This window comes from Bos javanicus, chromosome 9 (genome assembly GCF_032452875.1).
Source record: "Bos javanicus breed banteng chromosome 9, ARS-OSU_banteng_1.0, whole genome shotgun sequence".
NCBI classification, from domain to species: Eukaryota; Metazoa; Chordata; class Mammalia; order Artiodactyla; family Bovidae; genus Bos; species Bos javanicus.
In genome coordinates, this window is record NC_083876.1 from 56,781,112 (window position 1) to 56,797,434 (window position 16,323).

Below are 16,323 nucleotides of genomic sequence, written 5' to 3' on the forward strand. Positions count from 1 at the left end.
TACCTGGTTGTCGTTGTTCAGTTGCTCAGTCAACTCTGACGCTTTGTGACCCTGTGGACTGCAGCCTGCCAGCCTTCCCTGTCCTTCACTGTCTCCTGGTGTTTGCTCAGATTCACATCCCTTGAGTTAGTGATGCTATCTAACAATCTTATCCTCTGCTGCCCTCTTCTCTTTTTGCCTTCAATCTTTCCAAGCATCAGGGTCTTTTCCAATGAGTCGGCTGTTTGCGTCAGGTGGCCAAAGTATTGGAACTTCAGCTTCAGTCCTTCCAATGAATATTCAGGATTGATTTTGTTTAGGATTGACTGGTTTGATCTTGGGTTTCCCTGGTGGCTCAGACAGTAAAGAATATGCCTGTAATGCAGGAGACCCGGGTTCGATCCCTGGGTTGGGAAGATCCTCTGGAGAAAGGAATGGCTACCCACTCCAGTATTCTTGCCTGGAGAATTCCATGGACAGGGGAGCCTAGTGGGCTATAGCCATGGGGTTGCAAAGGGTCAGACACGACTTAGTGACTGAACAACAACAACAAGGTAAGGCTTCCAGAATTGATAGATAGCAGGCTACCTAGTAGAATCTTGTTTGATCTTACCTGCATACTAAGTCGCATCAGTTGTGTCCAACTCTCTGTGACCCTATGGGCTCCTCTGTCCATGGGATTCTCCAGGTAAGAATACTGGAGTGGGTTGCCATTTCCTTGACCAGGGGATCTTCCTGACCAGAGGCTCTCAAGTCTCCCACATTGGCAGGTAGGTTCTTTACCACTAGCACGACCTGGGAATAGAAACAAAATTTAAATGAAAAGAAAAGAAAAAAGCTTACCCAGTAGATGTTAAATGTTGATCTTACCTAGTAGATATTAAATCGTGTTGCCATTGTGTCCATTTCCTTGTTCCCTAAGTTCCTATCCCTGTAAAAAGTAAATAAATACACATAATATCATCAAAGACTATCAGCATACACCTCTTCTCTCTGTCTTTATCTTTTTTTCTTTTTTAATTCTCTGGGACTTTGTGTTATCAAGCTGCAGGTTGTGAATAAAGCATTGCAGTCTCTATATTATGGATGTTCTATCTAATCACTGAATTACAGATAATACATGGAGCAAGATACAGTGCATACTTACAGGAATTTCCAGCCTGGGAAATCCATGCTAAATCCTTTATCCTACCAGTTAACCTTTCTTTTATGTGGCAAGGTCATATCTTTAGAAACATTTTAAAGTGTTTTTTGATATTATTTCATAATGATCTCACTGTTCTGTGTCTTAGATTTGTTGTAATTGCTACAAGAACATGTGAAGATGCATTCATCTACTGGCCTAATATGTTTGCCAGTGTTTCCCTCTTGTGGGAATTGAGGAGGCCAACTAAAGGCAGACTGGCTTCTGAGAGCAAAAGTGGATCATATCTTTACATAGAGATGATGGTAGTTCTGTTCACAAATCTTTAACTTGTCTATCACAATATAATCTATCTTTAAGTTTTTAAGTTATCTAAAATACCTATCTTGTTCATATAAAACAGCCTTGTTTTTTCTTTAAGCTTAAAACATAATGTGGATTTCTTAATTGCACCAAATTATGTATTAAATATTCAGCATGTGAGCAAAAGTATAGAATGACTTAACTTTTTTTTTCTGGAGAATAAGATAGGATTTTCTTAATAAGATAGGATTGTTTTTCCCACCCATGAGTGAAAATGTGATTATGCTGCTGAATAATGCCCAAGTTGAGAATATTAAATAAACTTGAATATAATACATACAAGTTATAATTGAATTCATGTTAAATATTCAGTAATTTTTCTTTATAGATATGATTTATTAATTTCCACTAAATTTGAAGGTCACTGAAACTTAAAGAGATATTCATTTAATAAATATGGAGGGCAAATTGAATCTCTTTAATATATTCAATGTATGGTACCATCAATTAATTTAAAAATGTTGAAATAATGAAAATTGAATTTGCTAAATTTTAATTGAAGATAAATATGTAAAATGTCTGGGGATAGGAAATGCTTCCAGGTTACCTGATTTTACAACATGTAGTCTAAGTGAGTAAGGGAAACTCACTGGAAGGTGATAGGTGTCTTGGGTGCCTGTCTGTTCATTGCTGAGCTGTGTTACCCTGACTATCCTAACTTTTCCCAGTAGAGGAGAAAGAGTCATCACCTGTTTGTAGTTAATGGCTTTCTCCTTATTTCTGATAGAATAGGTTTCTCCTATCCATAGGATTTCATTATTTTTAGTAACAGGGAAGTTTGCTTAGTGGAAAACAGACTGCCTTAGAACTTAAATTGGTTGAAATTATATCTTGAAGTTTTCTGAAAATTGGTAGGGGGAATACATTTCTATCATTTTAAGATAAAAATTTTTGCATCACTGTTATTTCTAGTCAGGTCATAAAATGATTTTAATATTTTTCACTAAGAACCATATTCACACATAAAGACTTAATTTACAGCTGTATTAGATTAAGAAAACAGAACTTTGAAGTGTGTTAATGCAAATCAACAAGCAAGTTAATTATTACTGAAATCAAAGTTCCCCTGAATTAACCATGCTGAGATTTTGTCTAAATAAATTATGTTTGTGTTTAGTTTTGGGCTCTAGATTTTGGACTGATGCCAACTACAGGTCCAAGTTTGCTGTATCATTTGGATTTTATTATTTTATTTTAAAATGTAGTATTGTAAAATAGGTTTACTGATATACACTAAATAGAATTATAGACTTATACCATAAAGGGCATGTTCTTCCCTTTTTTTTTTCCTGTTTACTTAGAGACTTACAGCTTATAGTTAGTGATAGTTGTCAGGAAACATGGCTACAGATATAAAAAGAATGTTAGAAATTTCTTATTAGAATCCAGGTTTCTATTGAGTCTGATGATAGCACATTTGGAAATCAGATTTCATATTTTATTGTTTGCTAAAAATTACTAAAATTCAGAAAGGGTCTGCTTGTTCTCATGTTTCTATTTTTACTTTTGTATTCTCAGCCTGTGGCCGTGGGTTCTACAAATCTTCCTCTCAAGATCTTCAGTGCTCTCGTTGTCCAACTCACAGTTTTTCTGATAAAGAAGGCTCCTCAAGGTGTGACTGTGAGGATGGGTACTACAGGGCTCCATCTGACCCACCGTATGTGGCCTGCACAAGTAAGTTCATAATTGTAAAATAAAGACTTTCAGATCCCTTCCATTTGTTTGTAGAATTGTGACATCATTGAGATAAGCCTGAAATTTCTGAATACATTCTTAATTATTATTAAATACTTAAAAACTTTCCATAAACCAATAAGGCTAAACAATAATATAAAATAGATATGCCTTACATCATGAACAGTGTAGTTTTCATGTCTCCCAGATCTTGCATTTTAAACATATTTTACACATGTATCCAATAGGAATAACAAATAAAATGTAAAAGTTATTTGTGTCTTGCATGGCTTTAAATGTAATTAAAAAGTAATGGTTTCTGAATTAAAATTCCACCACTAAATAGAGCAAATCTCACATCTTGATGCTTCAATGAATGAATGTTTGAGAGACTCAAATCCAAAGCCAATTCCAGACATTACTATAAATCATTCTTGAGCACATTAAGAATGAATAGATGTATTCTCTCTTATATGGTTAAAAGGAAAACTAATTTTAAACAACTGCACAACTGTTTTTTTAGGTGCATTAACTATTCTTTTTTAATTGCTCGGAAGAAAAATAGCTAAAGACCGTGGCAAAACTACAAAGACAGTCGTTATCCTGTTTTCATTTTGACATATTAAATGGAAAATAAATAAAGCCTCTTGCCAAGTGAATTCAGGAAGGCTTTTATAAGGTTTCTCTAGGAAAGGTAATGAAATGTTTATGTGAAAGAAAGCATTTCAACCAGTTTTCTGTGTGGTAATTGGGCCACTAGCTTAATGCCCCTCGTGGATCCTTTCATTTGTTTGTTTGTTTGTTTTTGGCTATTTTTATTTATTCATTTACTTATTTTTGGTTTCCTAAGGGCCTCCATCTGCACCACAGAACCTCATTTTCAATATCAACCAAACCACAGTGAGCTTGGAATGGAGTCCCCCTGCAGACAATGGGGGAAGAAATGATGTGACCTATAGAATACTGTGTAAGCGATGCAGCTGGGAGCAGGGCGAATGCGTTCCCTGTGGGAGTAACATTGGCTACATGCCCCAGCAAACTGGATTAGAGGATAACTATGTCACTGTCATGGACCTGCTGGCCCACGCTAATTATACTTTTGAAGTTGAAGCTGTAAATGGAGTTTCTGACTTAAGTCGATCCCAGAGGCTCTTTGCGGCTGTCAGTGTCACCACAGGTCAAGCAGGTATGTTTTCCTGTTTGTCTTCACTGAGTGAAAAGTAAGTGAAATCTCGCGCTTGAATATTTCCTTAACTCAGCCGTACAGAACTTGATTACTCCAGCTTGTTGAGTATTCACACTGTTAGCTTTTCTTTGTTATTTCTTCTGTTGTCTGTTAAATCATTACTAGACTCATTAACATCTCCTGCAGAGATCTGGCAGGAGAAATAAAAGGGGATAAATTGTAAACCAGTTAAAGTTGCTCTAAGAGAAGCAATTCTGTTAAGCTTAAGGGGAGGACAGGGAAAATGGACAAAATAAGATGTGGGATATTTCTTGCATTTTTTATCTTTTGGTGTGCTATGTGTTAAGTGCTCGTGATCAAAATTTACATAACTAGGAATAATGAAGGAGTTGGCTTCAACGTCTCAAGTAGTGACAACCACATAAAATATGATATTTGTAATAGATGGCAAATCTGCCTTAAAAATTGCTTGAAGGAATTTACATTCCTCCCTAGATTTGTGATCATGTCATGTTAATGTCTATAATATTGGAAAAAGTATTTACAAGATCTACTGAAGATTTAAAAATAAATGAATGAAGAAATATAATAAATATGATGGTTGTGAACTGGTAGCTTAGCCTAAAAGCAGTTTTGGCTTGTCTTCTTACTGGCATTTAAGATGCCCTACTTGTTCATTCTTTGCTGTGTTTAAGTTGGTTTTAGAAAATATAAATTGGGAAGGTAGCTTCAGAAATTGGGGATTTTCTAAACCTTCAGAAAAATCTTATGACTGAGGGAAGTTCCAGAAATTGAGGGCTTTTTCAAACTTTTGAAAATTCTTGCTGCTGAAAGATGATGCTATGCAGTCAATGTAGCCAAGTGCTATGTCATTGTCATTAATAAAATTAGACCTGTACCGGAGTACTGAGTTGTGTAAGCATCATAATAAGGTTATAACAAGGTATTCTTACTCTTTGGCTAGCTGTCAACAGACATTATTATTACAGATTCCTGGACATAAACTAATCTATTCTTCATATCTATACCAATTTTAATAAAATGTTATCTATTTAAATCATATCTGTACAATGAAACCTATGCATAAGTCTTATGCTTACCATTTTGAACAGATTAATGAGTTCCTATTTTAAAGGCTTCGTTTTGATGTTTGTTTAAAAGGCTATTGCAAATCAGATTTCTTAATGTAAAAGCTGACATCTGGAGGTAAAACAGCATAGAAACTTTTAAATCTTCAAAAATTGGACAAAAGAAGTAACTGATTTAACTAATACTTGTATTGACTCATTTTATTTAGCCTCACTTCATTTACCATTCTTTTAAAATGCTGTTGTCGCTAGATATTTTTACTTGTGTTGCTTTATATTGAAATTTGTCATCATAACATTACAGTAAGTGATTCTGAAACATTTTGGGTTCTTGTTTGTGACCCTAAAGCTATCTTTGGAATCATTAATAAAAACTCTTAGGTCTGCTGAGCTAGAAAAACTGCTCTATTCCTGCTGATAACAAGTATAAGAAGGGATGTTTTTATTTATTTTTGAATTCAACCTAAAGATAGTGAACTGATACCACAAGTTGAGTTTGTCAGAGAGACCACTTTGGGAATCTGTTTTCTTGCTCTTTAAATGACTATTATTTAATTTTTCAAGCTAACAATTCACAGCCTAAATAGGTCGTAGATTTTCCATAAATTCCTGAATCAACTACCTTATAGTAGTTAAGTAAAATGGCTTTATCCCGTGTTTACCCTGGTTAAGAGTAAACTAGGTTTGTTTGCTTTGGGGAGTAATTTAAATGTATAAAAATTAGATTGCTGTGGTTATACAGCTCTGTAAATATACTTAAAAATGTTGAATTTTGTACTTAAAATGCATAAATTTTATGGAATGAAAATTATATCTCAAAAAAGCTATTAACATTTTAAAAAGAATAAATACAATACAGCTTAAAAAAAAAAACTAGGTTTGTACTTTTATGTTAAAATATTATTTCACAATTGCCTAGTCCCAACTACATACATCTCAAATGCTAAAAACCCACGAATATATACTTTTAGCTTTTTCTGCTTTCAATAAGAAGTACATTAATAAGGCAGCAAGCTGTGGTAATTTTTAAAGTTATTATATATATTTTAGCATTAAATATAAAATATATTAGTGATTATTGTTCAGTTAAATTGATACCCACTCCCTCCTCCCCACATCATCAATATTTTTCCTTTTTCTAAGAGAAGAATGATTTGAAACTTTGCCCATATTTATGATCATCCATGGAAACCTACAATGATCCTTAAAATTCTCATTCTACATTAACCAAACTGCATTACCTCCCACCTAGTATATGCTGCAGTCACTTCAATAATGAATTTAAGGGTCTCTGGTCAGTTATTACACTCATCAGCAACCCACTGGGACAAAAAGAATCTGCATGTGTTTGGGCAAGATGAGAGAGTAAGAATGGAAAATCATCAGGCAGTGTTTGAAAGACTGTGTGTATACTTTGTAGTTCTTTTTCTATTAAATTTGAAGTCTGAAGCTCAGGACCCTCCATAGCAGCATTTGTGGAAATGGAAGTGCACTGAAGACCCTTTGTCCTTTCCTCAGGATAGTAGTAGGGTTATAGGTCTTTAAGGACCTGTATACTAGCCCCTGTTGCCACTTACGAGGTAAATACTTTTGGGTGGACCACAGAGGTTCTACGTGAGTAAAATGGAGATAAAATGGTGTGTGTGCTCCTGTATTATCCTGTTAACGAGATGCTGGAGAAAATTTTAAACTCTTTATTGTCATAAAAGTGTTATTTCAGTGAGGAGCATAATGATTGCTGATTAATCCTCTTTTATGCAACACTTTGTGGACCTGCCAAGGCAAAGCAGACTATAATCATTATCCACTGTCATGTGTCTGAGGTGGGGCATATAATCGAGGCCCAGAATTGGCAACTGTGTGTTATAGCATGGCAGGAGGGAGAAATTAATTTTTTTCAGTCACAGGTTATCTTAAGACAGATTCTTATTTTAAAAAATAATTAACTTTAAGATGAGACATGTATCAGATCAGATCAGTCGCTCAGTCATGTCCGACTCTTTGCGACCCCATGAATTGCAGCACGGCAGGCCTCCCTGTCCATCACCAACTCCTGGAGTTCACTCAGACTCATGTCCATCAAGTCAGTGATGCCATCCAGCCATCTCATCCTCTGTCATCCCCTTCTCTTGCCCCCAATCCCTCCCAGCATCAGAGTCTTTTCCAATGAGTCAACTCTTCGCATGAGGTGGCCAAAGTACTGGAGTTTCAGCTTTAGCATCATTCCTTTGAAAGGAATCCCAGGGCTGATCTCCTTTAGAATGGACTGGTTGGATCTCCTTGTAGTCCAAAGGACTCTCAAGAGTCTTCTCCAACACCACAATTCAAAAGCATCAATTCTTCAGCACTCAGCCTTCTTCACAGTCCAACTCTCACATCCATACATGACCACAGGAAAAACCATAGCCTTGACTAGATGAACCTTTGTTGGCAAAGTAATGTCTCTGCTTTTGAATATGCTATCTAGGTTGGTCATAACTTTTCTTCCAAGGAGTAAGCGTCTTTTAATTTCATGGCTGCAGTCACCATCTGCAGTGATTTTGGAGCCCAGAAAAATAAAGTCTGACACTGTTTCCACTGTTTCCCCATCTATTTCCCTTGAAGTGATGGGACCGGATGCCATGATCTTTGTTTTCTGAATGTTGAGCTTTAAGCCAACTTTTTCACTCTCCACTTTCACTTTCATCAAGAGGCTTTTTAGTTCCTCTTCACTTTCTGCCATAAGGGTGGTGCCAGCTGCATATCTGAGGTTATTGATATTTCTCCCGGCAATCTTGATTCCAGTTTGTGTTTCTTCCAGTCCAGCGTTTCTCATGATGTACTCTGCATATAAGTTAAATAAACAGGGTGACAGTATACAGCCTTGACGAACTCCTTTTCCTCTTTGGAACCAGTCTGTTGTTCCATGTCCAGTTCTAACTGTTGCTTCCTGACCTGCATACAAATTTCTCAAGAGGCAGATCAGGTGGTCTGGTATTCCCATCTCTTTCAGAATTTTCCACAGTTTATTGTGATCCACACAGTCAAAGGCTTTGGCATAGTCAATAAAGCAGAAATAGATGTTTTTCTGAAACTCTCTTGCTCTTTCGACGATCCAACGGATGTTGGCAATTTGATCTCTGGTTCCTCTGCCTTTTCTAAAACCAGCTTGAACATCAGGAAGTTCAGAGAAACATAATATATGATTTTATATTTAGAGAGTTTTTGTGTTTGCTTATCAGGAACATATGACCTACACAAGCTGGCTAAAATGTATTCTTTTTTGTTGTTGTTTTGTTCAGAGGATATTGATCTATTAGGGTGAAGTCACACAGATCAAACTTGTACATTGGAGATGTGTATGTGTGTGTGTGTAAGGGGGAAAGCACATGCATTTGATTTATGATGTTATGATTCTCATTCTTCCTTACAGTGGAAGACTCTCTGGAACAGATATGGTCTTGATAATTGCATAAGTGTTCTGAAGAGGTAACTATTTAATTGCTACTTTTCAGAACATTAATTCAGACAACTGTTCTGAGTAGTATTGTCAATATAAGTCAATTTATGTCTAGCACTGTGTGGGATCCTGAGAACAGGAGAGCAAAGAATGGTCCTGTCCTTATGAGGAGCCATTACTGTAGCCAATGTATATTAACTTATACAACTAACGAGAGGGTACCTGAATATAATGTGATACATGCTGTAGAACAAGATTAGGAACAAAATCTAGAACCTCAAAGAAGGAATCATTTTCTTCTGTGGAAAGAAAGGGAGTCATCACAGAAAAGATGCCAATCAATCTAGAACTTTAGAATGAATATGATTTTGCCAGAAAGAGGATGAGTAATTCATTTTCTGAGCTGTCAGGAGGACTTGCCCCATGAAAACAATAATCGCTACTACCTTCCTCACACAGATCAACTGCATTAACACACCAAAATGGGCTGCAGAAAAGTTAGTAAAAACAGCTCACCCTAAAATTACTGTCTCTGTCTGTAATACCTTGATTCACTGTGGGATCCCTTAGACAATCAGATAATTTTTAGCTTTGTTAGAAAACATAAAATTATAATATGTGGTTTCCCGCCAAGAGATGTAAGAGACTTAGCAATTATTCTTCAGGTCAATAATTATGTTATGTTTGGGTCTTTACCATCTAGCACAGTTCTTTCTGTATTACTCATGTTGTGCAGTTAATTCCAATGAGGAAGCTAGTCACATGCAAGAAAAGTTAAGTGATTTTATGAGTGAAAACATTCAGACATGAATGGAAAAGGCATAGGATTTGATATTTGATGACATGATTACTTCACATTAGATAAGATATTTTACCTCTTTAACTTGAATTTTCTCCTAAATAGATGGGATCATGCTACTTAACTCCTCATATTATTAGAAAAATTAGCTTTTAACTTAATACCTGTAACATTTATTAGAGTAAAATGAATGTGTTATTACACTACAACAATTATAATAATTGGGAAGAACTTACTCATTGGAAAAGACCCTGATGCTGGGAAAGATTGAAGGAAGGAGGAGAAGGGGATGACAGAGGATGAGATGGTTGGATGGCATCACTAACTCAATGGACATGAGTTTGAGCAAGCTCTGGGAGTTGGCGATGAACAGGGAAGCCTGGTGTGCTGCAGTCCATGGGATTGCAAAGAATCAGACATGAGCAACTGAACTGAACTGAATGATAAGAATTACTAGTGAGTAAACACAATATATTTTCTGGTACTTTTTAAATGTAAAAGGTACACAAAAAGAGTATCATGTTGAATCACTTAATGTCTTTGGACTCGTGTAGTCCTCCATAGTAAAGGAGAGAGGTCTGAGACAGAATACCTCAAAGAGCTCATCTTGTGTCCATAATTAAATGGACAATCATAATAGAGTACAAACTGTACCTTGCACAGTGCAAGGTTGACTGCTGATTATTGATAGCTGAGTAATATGTGTACAGATACTATCATTTTTAATGAGATCTATGACTTACAATGCTTAATTAAGGATGAAAGCTATAACCTCTTAAAAGAGGATTAATTTCCCAAATTGGGCTCTCTAGGAAGCAGACAGTGTGACAGAGATTCTTGCAGGAATTGTGTTAGGGTTTGTAATTGGAATCAGCAGTATCTGAAGAGAAAGAAGGGAGTGGAACTGAGCAGAAGAGAAGTTGAGCCATGATACAGTCTCATTTGAATCCTCTGTCAACTCCATGGGAATTCTCCACCTGTAAGGGATCATCAGATTATCCCAATTTGAAAAGAGAGTAGCAAGCTTTTATACCTCTTTGTCACACAGGCATTGACTGCAGGCTCCTCTAGGAAGGTGTCATTTTTGAGACAAGGAAATTCTAAAAGGGGACAGGGAACTGAGGTCTGTTTTCGAGCAGCTGTCTCAGCAGCTAGCAAATTCTTTTTTCATTCCTTCACCAAAGGGAATGGGGCCATCTCTCATAACATACATTACATATAACTAAATCATGTCAAAGAATACAAGGGGCAAAGTTTAGAGTGTGTTTAGAGAATAAGTGGTATAAACTGGATGAATAGAGCTTTTTGGGAAGAACTAATGGGAAAGTTTATTTTTAAGAAAGAAGACCTTTCTAATTGGAGGAGGGAATAGTGGGAACAGGATGTTTTGAATAGGCAAGTTACATAACTAACCCTGGTTTATATTTTTTGTGTATCTTCACAGAACATTTGATGTATTCCATATAGCAGTTTTTATGGTTTTTAAATACCCTGCTTAGCCTTAATTCCTTTGCTGCTGCTGTTGCTGCTAAGTCGCTTCAGTCGTGTCCGACTCTGTGTGACCCCACAGACAGCAGCCCACCAGGCTCCCCCATCCCTGGGATTCTCCAGGCACTGAAGTGGGTTGCCATTTCCTTCTCCAATGCATGAAAGTGAAAAGTGAAAGTGAAGTCACTCAGTCATGTCCGACTCTTCGCGACCCCATGGACTGCAGCCTACCAGGCTCCTCCGTCCATGGGTTTTCCAGGCAAGAGTACTGGAGTGGGTTGCCATTGCATTCCTTTGGAAAGCAGATATGTAGAAAACATTTTCAGAAAGTATGAGAAAGTATCGGCAAAGCTGACATGTCAAGGTAGAGACCCGTAATTTCTCTACAAAGCTATCTCAGAGAATCTCTATCAAAAAAATAACTATTTTCTTTTTCTTATCTTCAGTTTTGTTGTATATGAATGAATGATTTTTATGGCACTTATATACATACTGTATCATTAAAATTTGAAGTAAATTTGTAAAGTTAGTAAGACAGGTATCAATACCAATTACAGGTAAAATGTTGCAACTTAGACATAGTAATGTCACATGGCAATTATAAAGTGGTGACCCAGAGTATTGTAATCAAGTATACTGCTTACCTCAAAATTATTATATTATGTAATCTTGTCATGGCTACTACCTTAAAGAATTTAGCTCTACAATCCTTTACATGGGAATTTGGAGAGTGATTCAATGGTTTGGTGATAGAGTATTCCTCAATCATTGAAAGGGTGACTCCTATGAAGTTTTGTTTCCTGAAAATATTAATAACACATATAGTCTCTGAGAAGGAAGTATTGGTAACTGTATTATTTGCCTCCTATCTATGATTTTATGCGCTTCCCATCTGGCTCAGTGGTAAAGAATCCGCCTGCTAAGAAATAGAGGTGGATTGATCCCTAGATCTCCCCTGGGGAGATCCCTCAGAGAAGGAGGTGACAACCCACTCCAGTATTCTTGCCTGGGAAATTCCATGGACGGAGGAGCCTAGTGGGTTAAAGTCCATGGGGTCACAGAGTCAGAAATGAATTAGTGATTGAATAGCAACAGCTATGATTTTATTACCCCCCTTTAAGAAACTTCAGAGACATCCCTTCATATCTTGACTAATTTCCCTTGTGTTTTCAAATGCCCAGATCTATTTCTCTGTTAAAATTAAGCTTTGCTTCAGTATTCCCTTTACTTAGATTTTTGAACTTTACATAATGTTCCAAATGAAATATAACCATAGAGTCATATTATATAACATTACAGGTGAGTAAAATTCTACAAAAAAAAAGAGAACCAAAAATCATTTTCTGTATTTGTCAGAAATATCTTCACTCCCATTCATTAATGTAACTCAACTGTGATGATTTTTCTCATATTGATAAATTAATTCAGATCATCTCTTTTCAATGATTTTAAAAAGTAGGGCATCAAGTTATATATCCTTTAAGTAAAAGCAACTAATTCCATATAAGTTTATGTATGTTGAGATTTCTTAGAAATCTATAAGCTTAACTTATATTTTAAGGGAACATAATGTTAAGAAAATATAGTTTCTTGTTTGAGAGATTTACTGAATATTATTAAATGCCGCAATTGCCATAAGGTGAAACAGGATATAAATGAAAAAAAAAACAAAAAAACAGTGACAACAAAAATTTTTTTAGAAATAGTGTTAATGTTGTTAAAATATACATTACTTATGCAGTCTGCAGCAGAAGAATATACACGCTTATAAAATATACATGCTTATGCAGTCTGCAGCAGAAGAATCAACTGAGTGAGATTCCTTTAACAGTAACCCATTCAAAATGTGCATTTCTGTTTCTAGTTATTTGATAAACCTGATGTATCTGAATGGCATAGCAGGATTCAGTCATGCTAATTTTTACTGGAGGGCATGACATTTCAGAAATTTATATGCTTTGCTTAACAAGTAGGAGATTTAGACTATGTTAGAGAAATTTAATGCTTTATTTTGAGTATTTTTGTGACATCTTTGATTTAAAAGTGTACATTTAGATCCATTTACAGTTTTTCATCAATATATATCAGTAATTAAGACATCTGTATAAAAGAAGATTTTTTGAATACTATTTTAGTAAAATTTTCATTATAAGAAATACGGCCATGTGGTATTAATACTGACAACTATAGTTTGAGCAAGCTCCGGGAGTTGGTGATGGACAGGGAAGCTTGGCCGGCTGCAGTCCATGGGGTCGCAAAGAGTCGGACACGACTGAGTGACTGAACTGAACACTACTGAGTACTTAGTGTGTGCTAATCACTTTAAACGTAAAGACCCATATGCCTACATAGCATCTTCACATCCCAAATTCACAACAAAAATTTGGGAAACAGTTATGTCTTTTTGTGATATGATCTTACAGTAAGGATCTCATGCATTTTCTCATAATATCTGTGAAATATTTGTCTTTCCTGTTAGAATTCATAGTGTAAAGAAACAGTGCCATCTTTGGTATTATTCTCTAGCCTCTACTATGTATAGGGCCCAAAGTACATGCTTAGTAAACTTGTTGAATTAAATCCGTAAATTAGTTATCTATTTTCATGTAAAGAGACTTTCTAAGATTATCAAGATTAATATATAAAGGGTTAGCTTAGTTCAAATTTAATAAATTTTTATTTAAATTATGCAGTGACTAAGATAATGATTTGAAGTATAAAATTTTCGTGATTTTGTCTTGAAGCTATAAATATATTTAAAATCTTAAAATGAGTTTTCATCCATATGTTAGTATTTAGTAGAGATTGAGAACAAAAGCTTGAAGGAACCTTATTATGAAATATTAAGATACAAGTCCCATTTAACTTTGAAATCTTGTATACTTACTTCTCCATGGGCTTCCCATGGAGCTCTAGTGGTAAAGAACCTGCCTGCCAATGCAGGAGACATAAGAGATGTGAATTCGATCCCTGGGTCAGGAATATTCACTAGAGCAGGGCATGGCAACCCACTACAATATTCTTGGCTGGAGAATCCCATGGACACAAGAGCCTGGAAATCTACAGTCTACAGGGTTGCAAAGAGTCAGACATGACTGAAGTGATTTAGTACACATACATACTGCTCCATATTTTGAAAACTTACTGAAAATGGAGTTGATTTCTTTTTAAATGATATCAAATGTAGTAAAAGCATGAACAGAGACCAACATTGGAGATTTTTCATCAGTGCTTAAGACTACTATTTTAAGCACATGTTATCAACTTTTTATAGCTTATTTTTAATATTTTTTCATTTGTGTAGTTTTATAACTGTTTAAGACTATAGCACATAGCAGTTCTATGATATTTCTTAATTAAAATATGTGTAAGGAAATGTCTATAAGCACCTGTGTTTACACCCCATACCTTCATCGTAGTCCCACCTTCTAGTCTCAGTATCTTTGTAAATTGTCAAATCCACCTTTTTCTGATTTTATAAATATTTGTAATGAACTATTTACACTTATATTGTTAGGACTGTAAGTTGATCTATGTACTATTGAATGAAAGAACTCTGTTAACATTTGAAAGAAACCTAGTATGTTTTAAGAGTCATGTTTTTATTTCAATACATCTTGATCTTTTCTTAAATTCTTTAATCTCAAAATTGTTGTTTTGTGATAATAATGTTTATGTGTCTGAGGAAAGAACTTTATATGTGCAATAACTCAGATATAATACTGCTGTGGACTGAGTTATGTCTTTCCCCAAATTTTTATGTTGAAGCATTATCCTCAACGTGACCACAGTATATTTGAAGGCAGGGACTGAAAGGAGGTAATTAAGGTTAAATGAGGTCAAAAGGTTGGGGCCCTAATCCCATAAGATTAGTGTCCTTACCATAAACAGCACAAGAGAACTGGCTCTCTCTCCATACACTTGCAATGAGGAAAGGTCAATGAGTACATCACCACAACATCTGGCTTGATCTACAAGCCAGAAAGAGAAGCCTCATGCAAACCTGAACCCTACTGGACATTAATCTGGGACTTCCAGCTTCCAGAACTTTGGGAAAATTAATTTGCTTTTTTAAGATAGCAAATTGATGGTAGACTGAGTAGACTAATACAAATACCCATTCCTGAGATAATATAGTTCCATCCTATCATTTGAAGAAAATTACTGGACTGCAAGGAGATCCAAGCAGTCCATCCTAAAGGAGAGCAGTCCTGAGTGTTCATTGGAAGGACTGATGTTGAAGCTGAAACGCCAATACTTTGGCCACCTGATGCAAAGAGCTGACTCATTTGAAAAGCCCTGGTGCTAGGAAAGATTGAAGGCAGAAGGAGAAGGGGATGACAGAGGATGAGATGATTGGATGGCATCTCTGACTCAATAGATATGAGTTTGGGTAAACTCTGGGAGTTGGTGATGGACAGGGAGGCCTGGTGTGCTGCAGTCCATGGGGTTGCAAAGAGTCGGACACAACTGAGTAACTGAACTGAACTGAATTTATTTTCCATATGAATGACAACAGTTAAGGTGTGAACACAATTTTGTGGCTAGGTCAAGGAGTGGGAGTTGTAGACATTTTATGCATTTCTGTGATTTCTCCTCATCAAAAAGTACTAAATTAATTTAGTGTGATGCATTAAAGTAAGTACTGGAAGGACCAATAGTAATATTTTCCTTTTAACATTCAAGATAGTTTTTTTTTAACAGAGCAAATTCATTATCTCATAAATTATAGAAAGTGCTACATTGATGGTAGCAGAACATTCAATATGAAATAACTTATGAATTTTGTCCCTGATTTTCAAGCTTGAGCAAGTTTGTCATATTCTTGGCAATTTTAAACTAGCAATTTCTACATGATTAAGAAGTGAGTGCTATTTCAGGATTCTCTAGTGGAAAAAAAAATTATAACTCTATGTTTTGGATATTTAAATTTGTAACTTGTTAAATTTGAGCTTCCTCTAAACAGACTCTGCAAAAAATATGACTGCCCGTTAGGTTCATTATCCTGGAATACTCCATAATGATGGAATTATGTAAAGTAATTCTTATTGTATGCATTGTCTTTAATAGAAAATCCTTCATTTTGCTACTGTCAGTTTGTAGATTAGTGATTATAGAAAATTGAAAATATATCCACTAGAATATTATTTATAAAGAAACAGT

At 35.6% G+C, this 16,323-nt stretch overlaps 1 protein-coding gene across 5 annotated transcripts in view; it reads left to right on the forward strand.

Moving 5' to 3' along the window:
• The window catches only part of EPHA7 (EPH receptor A7), a 208,864-nt gene that overhangs the window by 67,946 nt on the left and 124,595 nt on the right, over positions 1-16,323 (forward strand). For all 5 annotated transcript variants that reach the window (XM_061427797.1, XM_061427795.1, XM_061427796.1 and 2 more), the window contains exons 4-5: positions 3,005-3,160; positions 4,011-4,346. In XM_061427797.1, the coding sequence (XP_061283781.1) occupies positions 3,005-3,160; positions 4,011-4,346 (492 nt within the window). The remainder of the gene's footprint in view (positions 1-3,004; positions 3,161-4,010; positions 4,347-16,323) is intronic.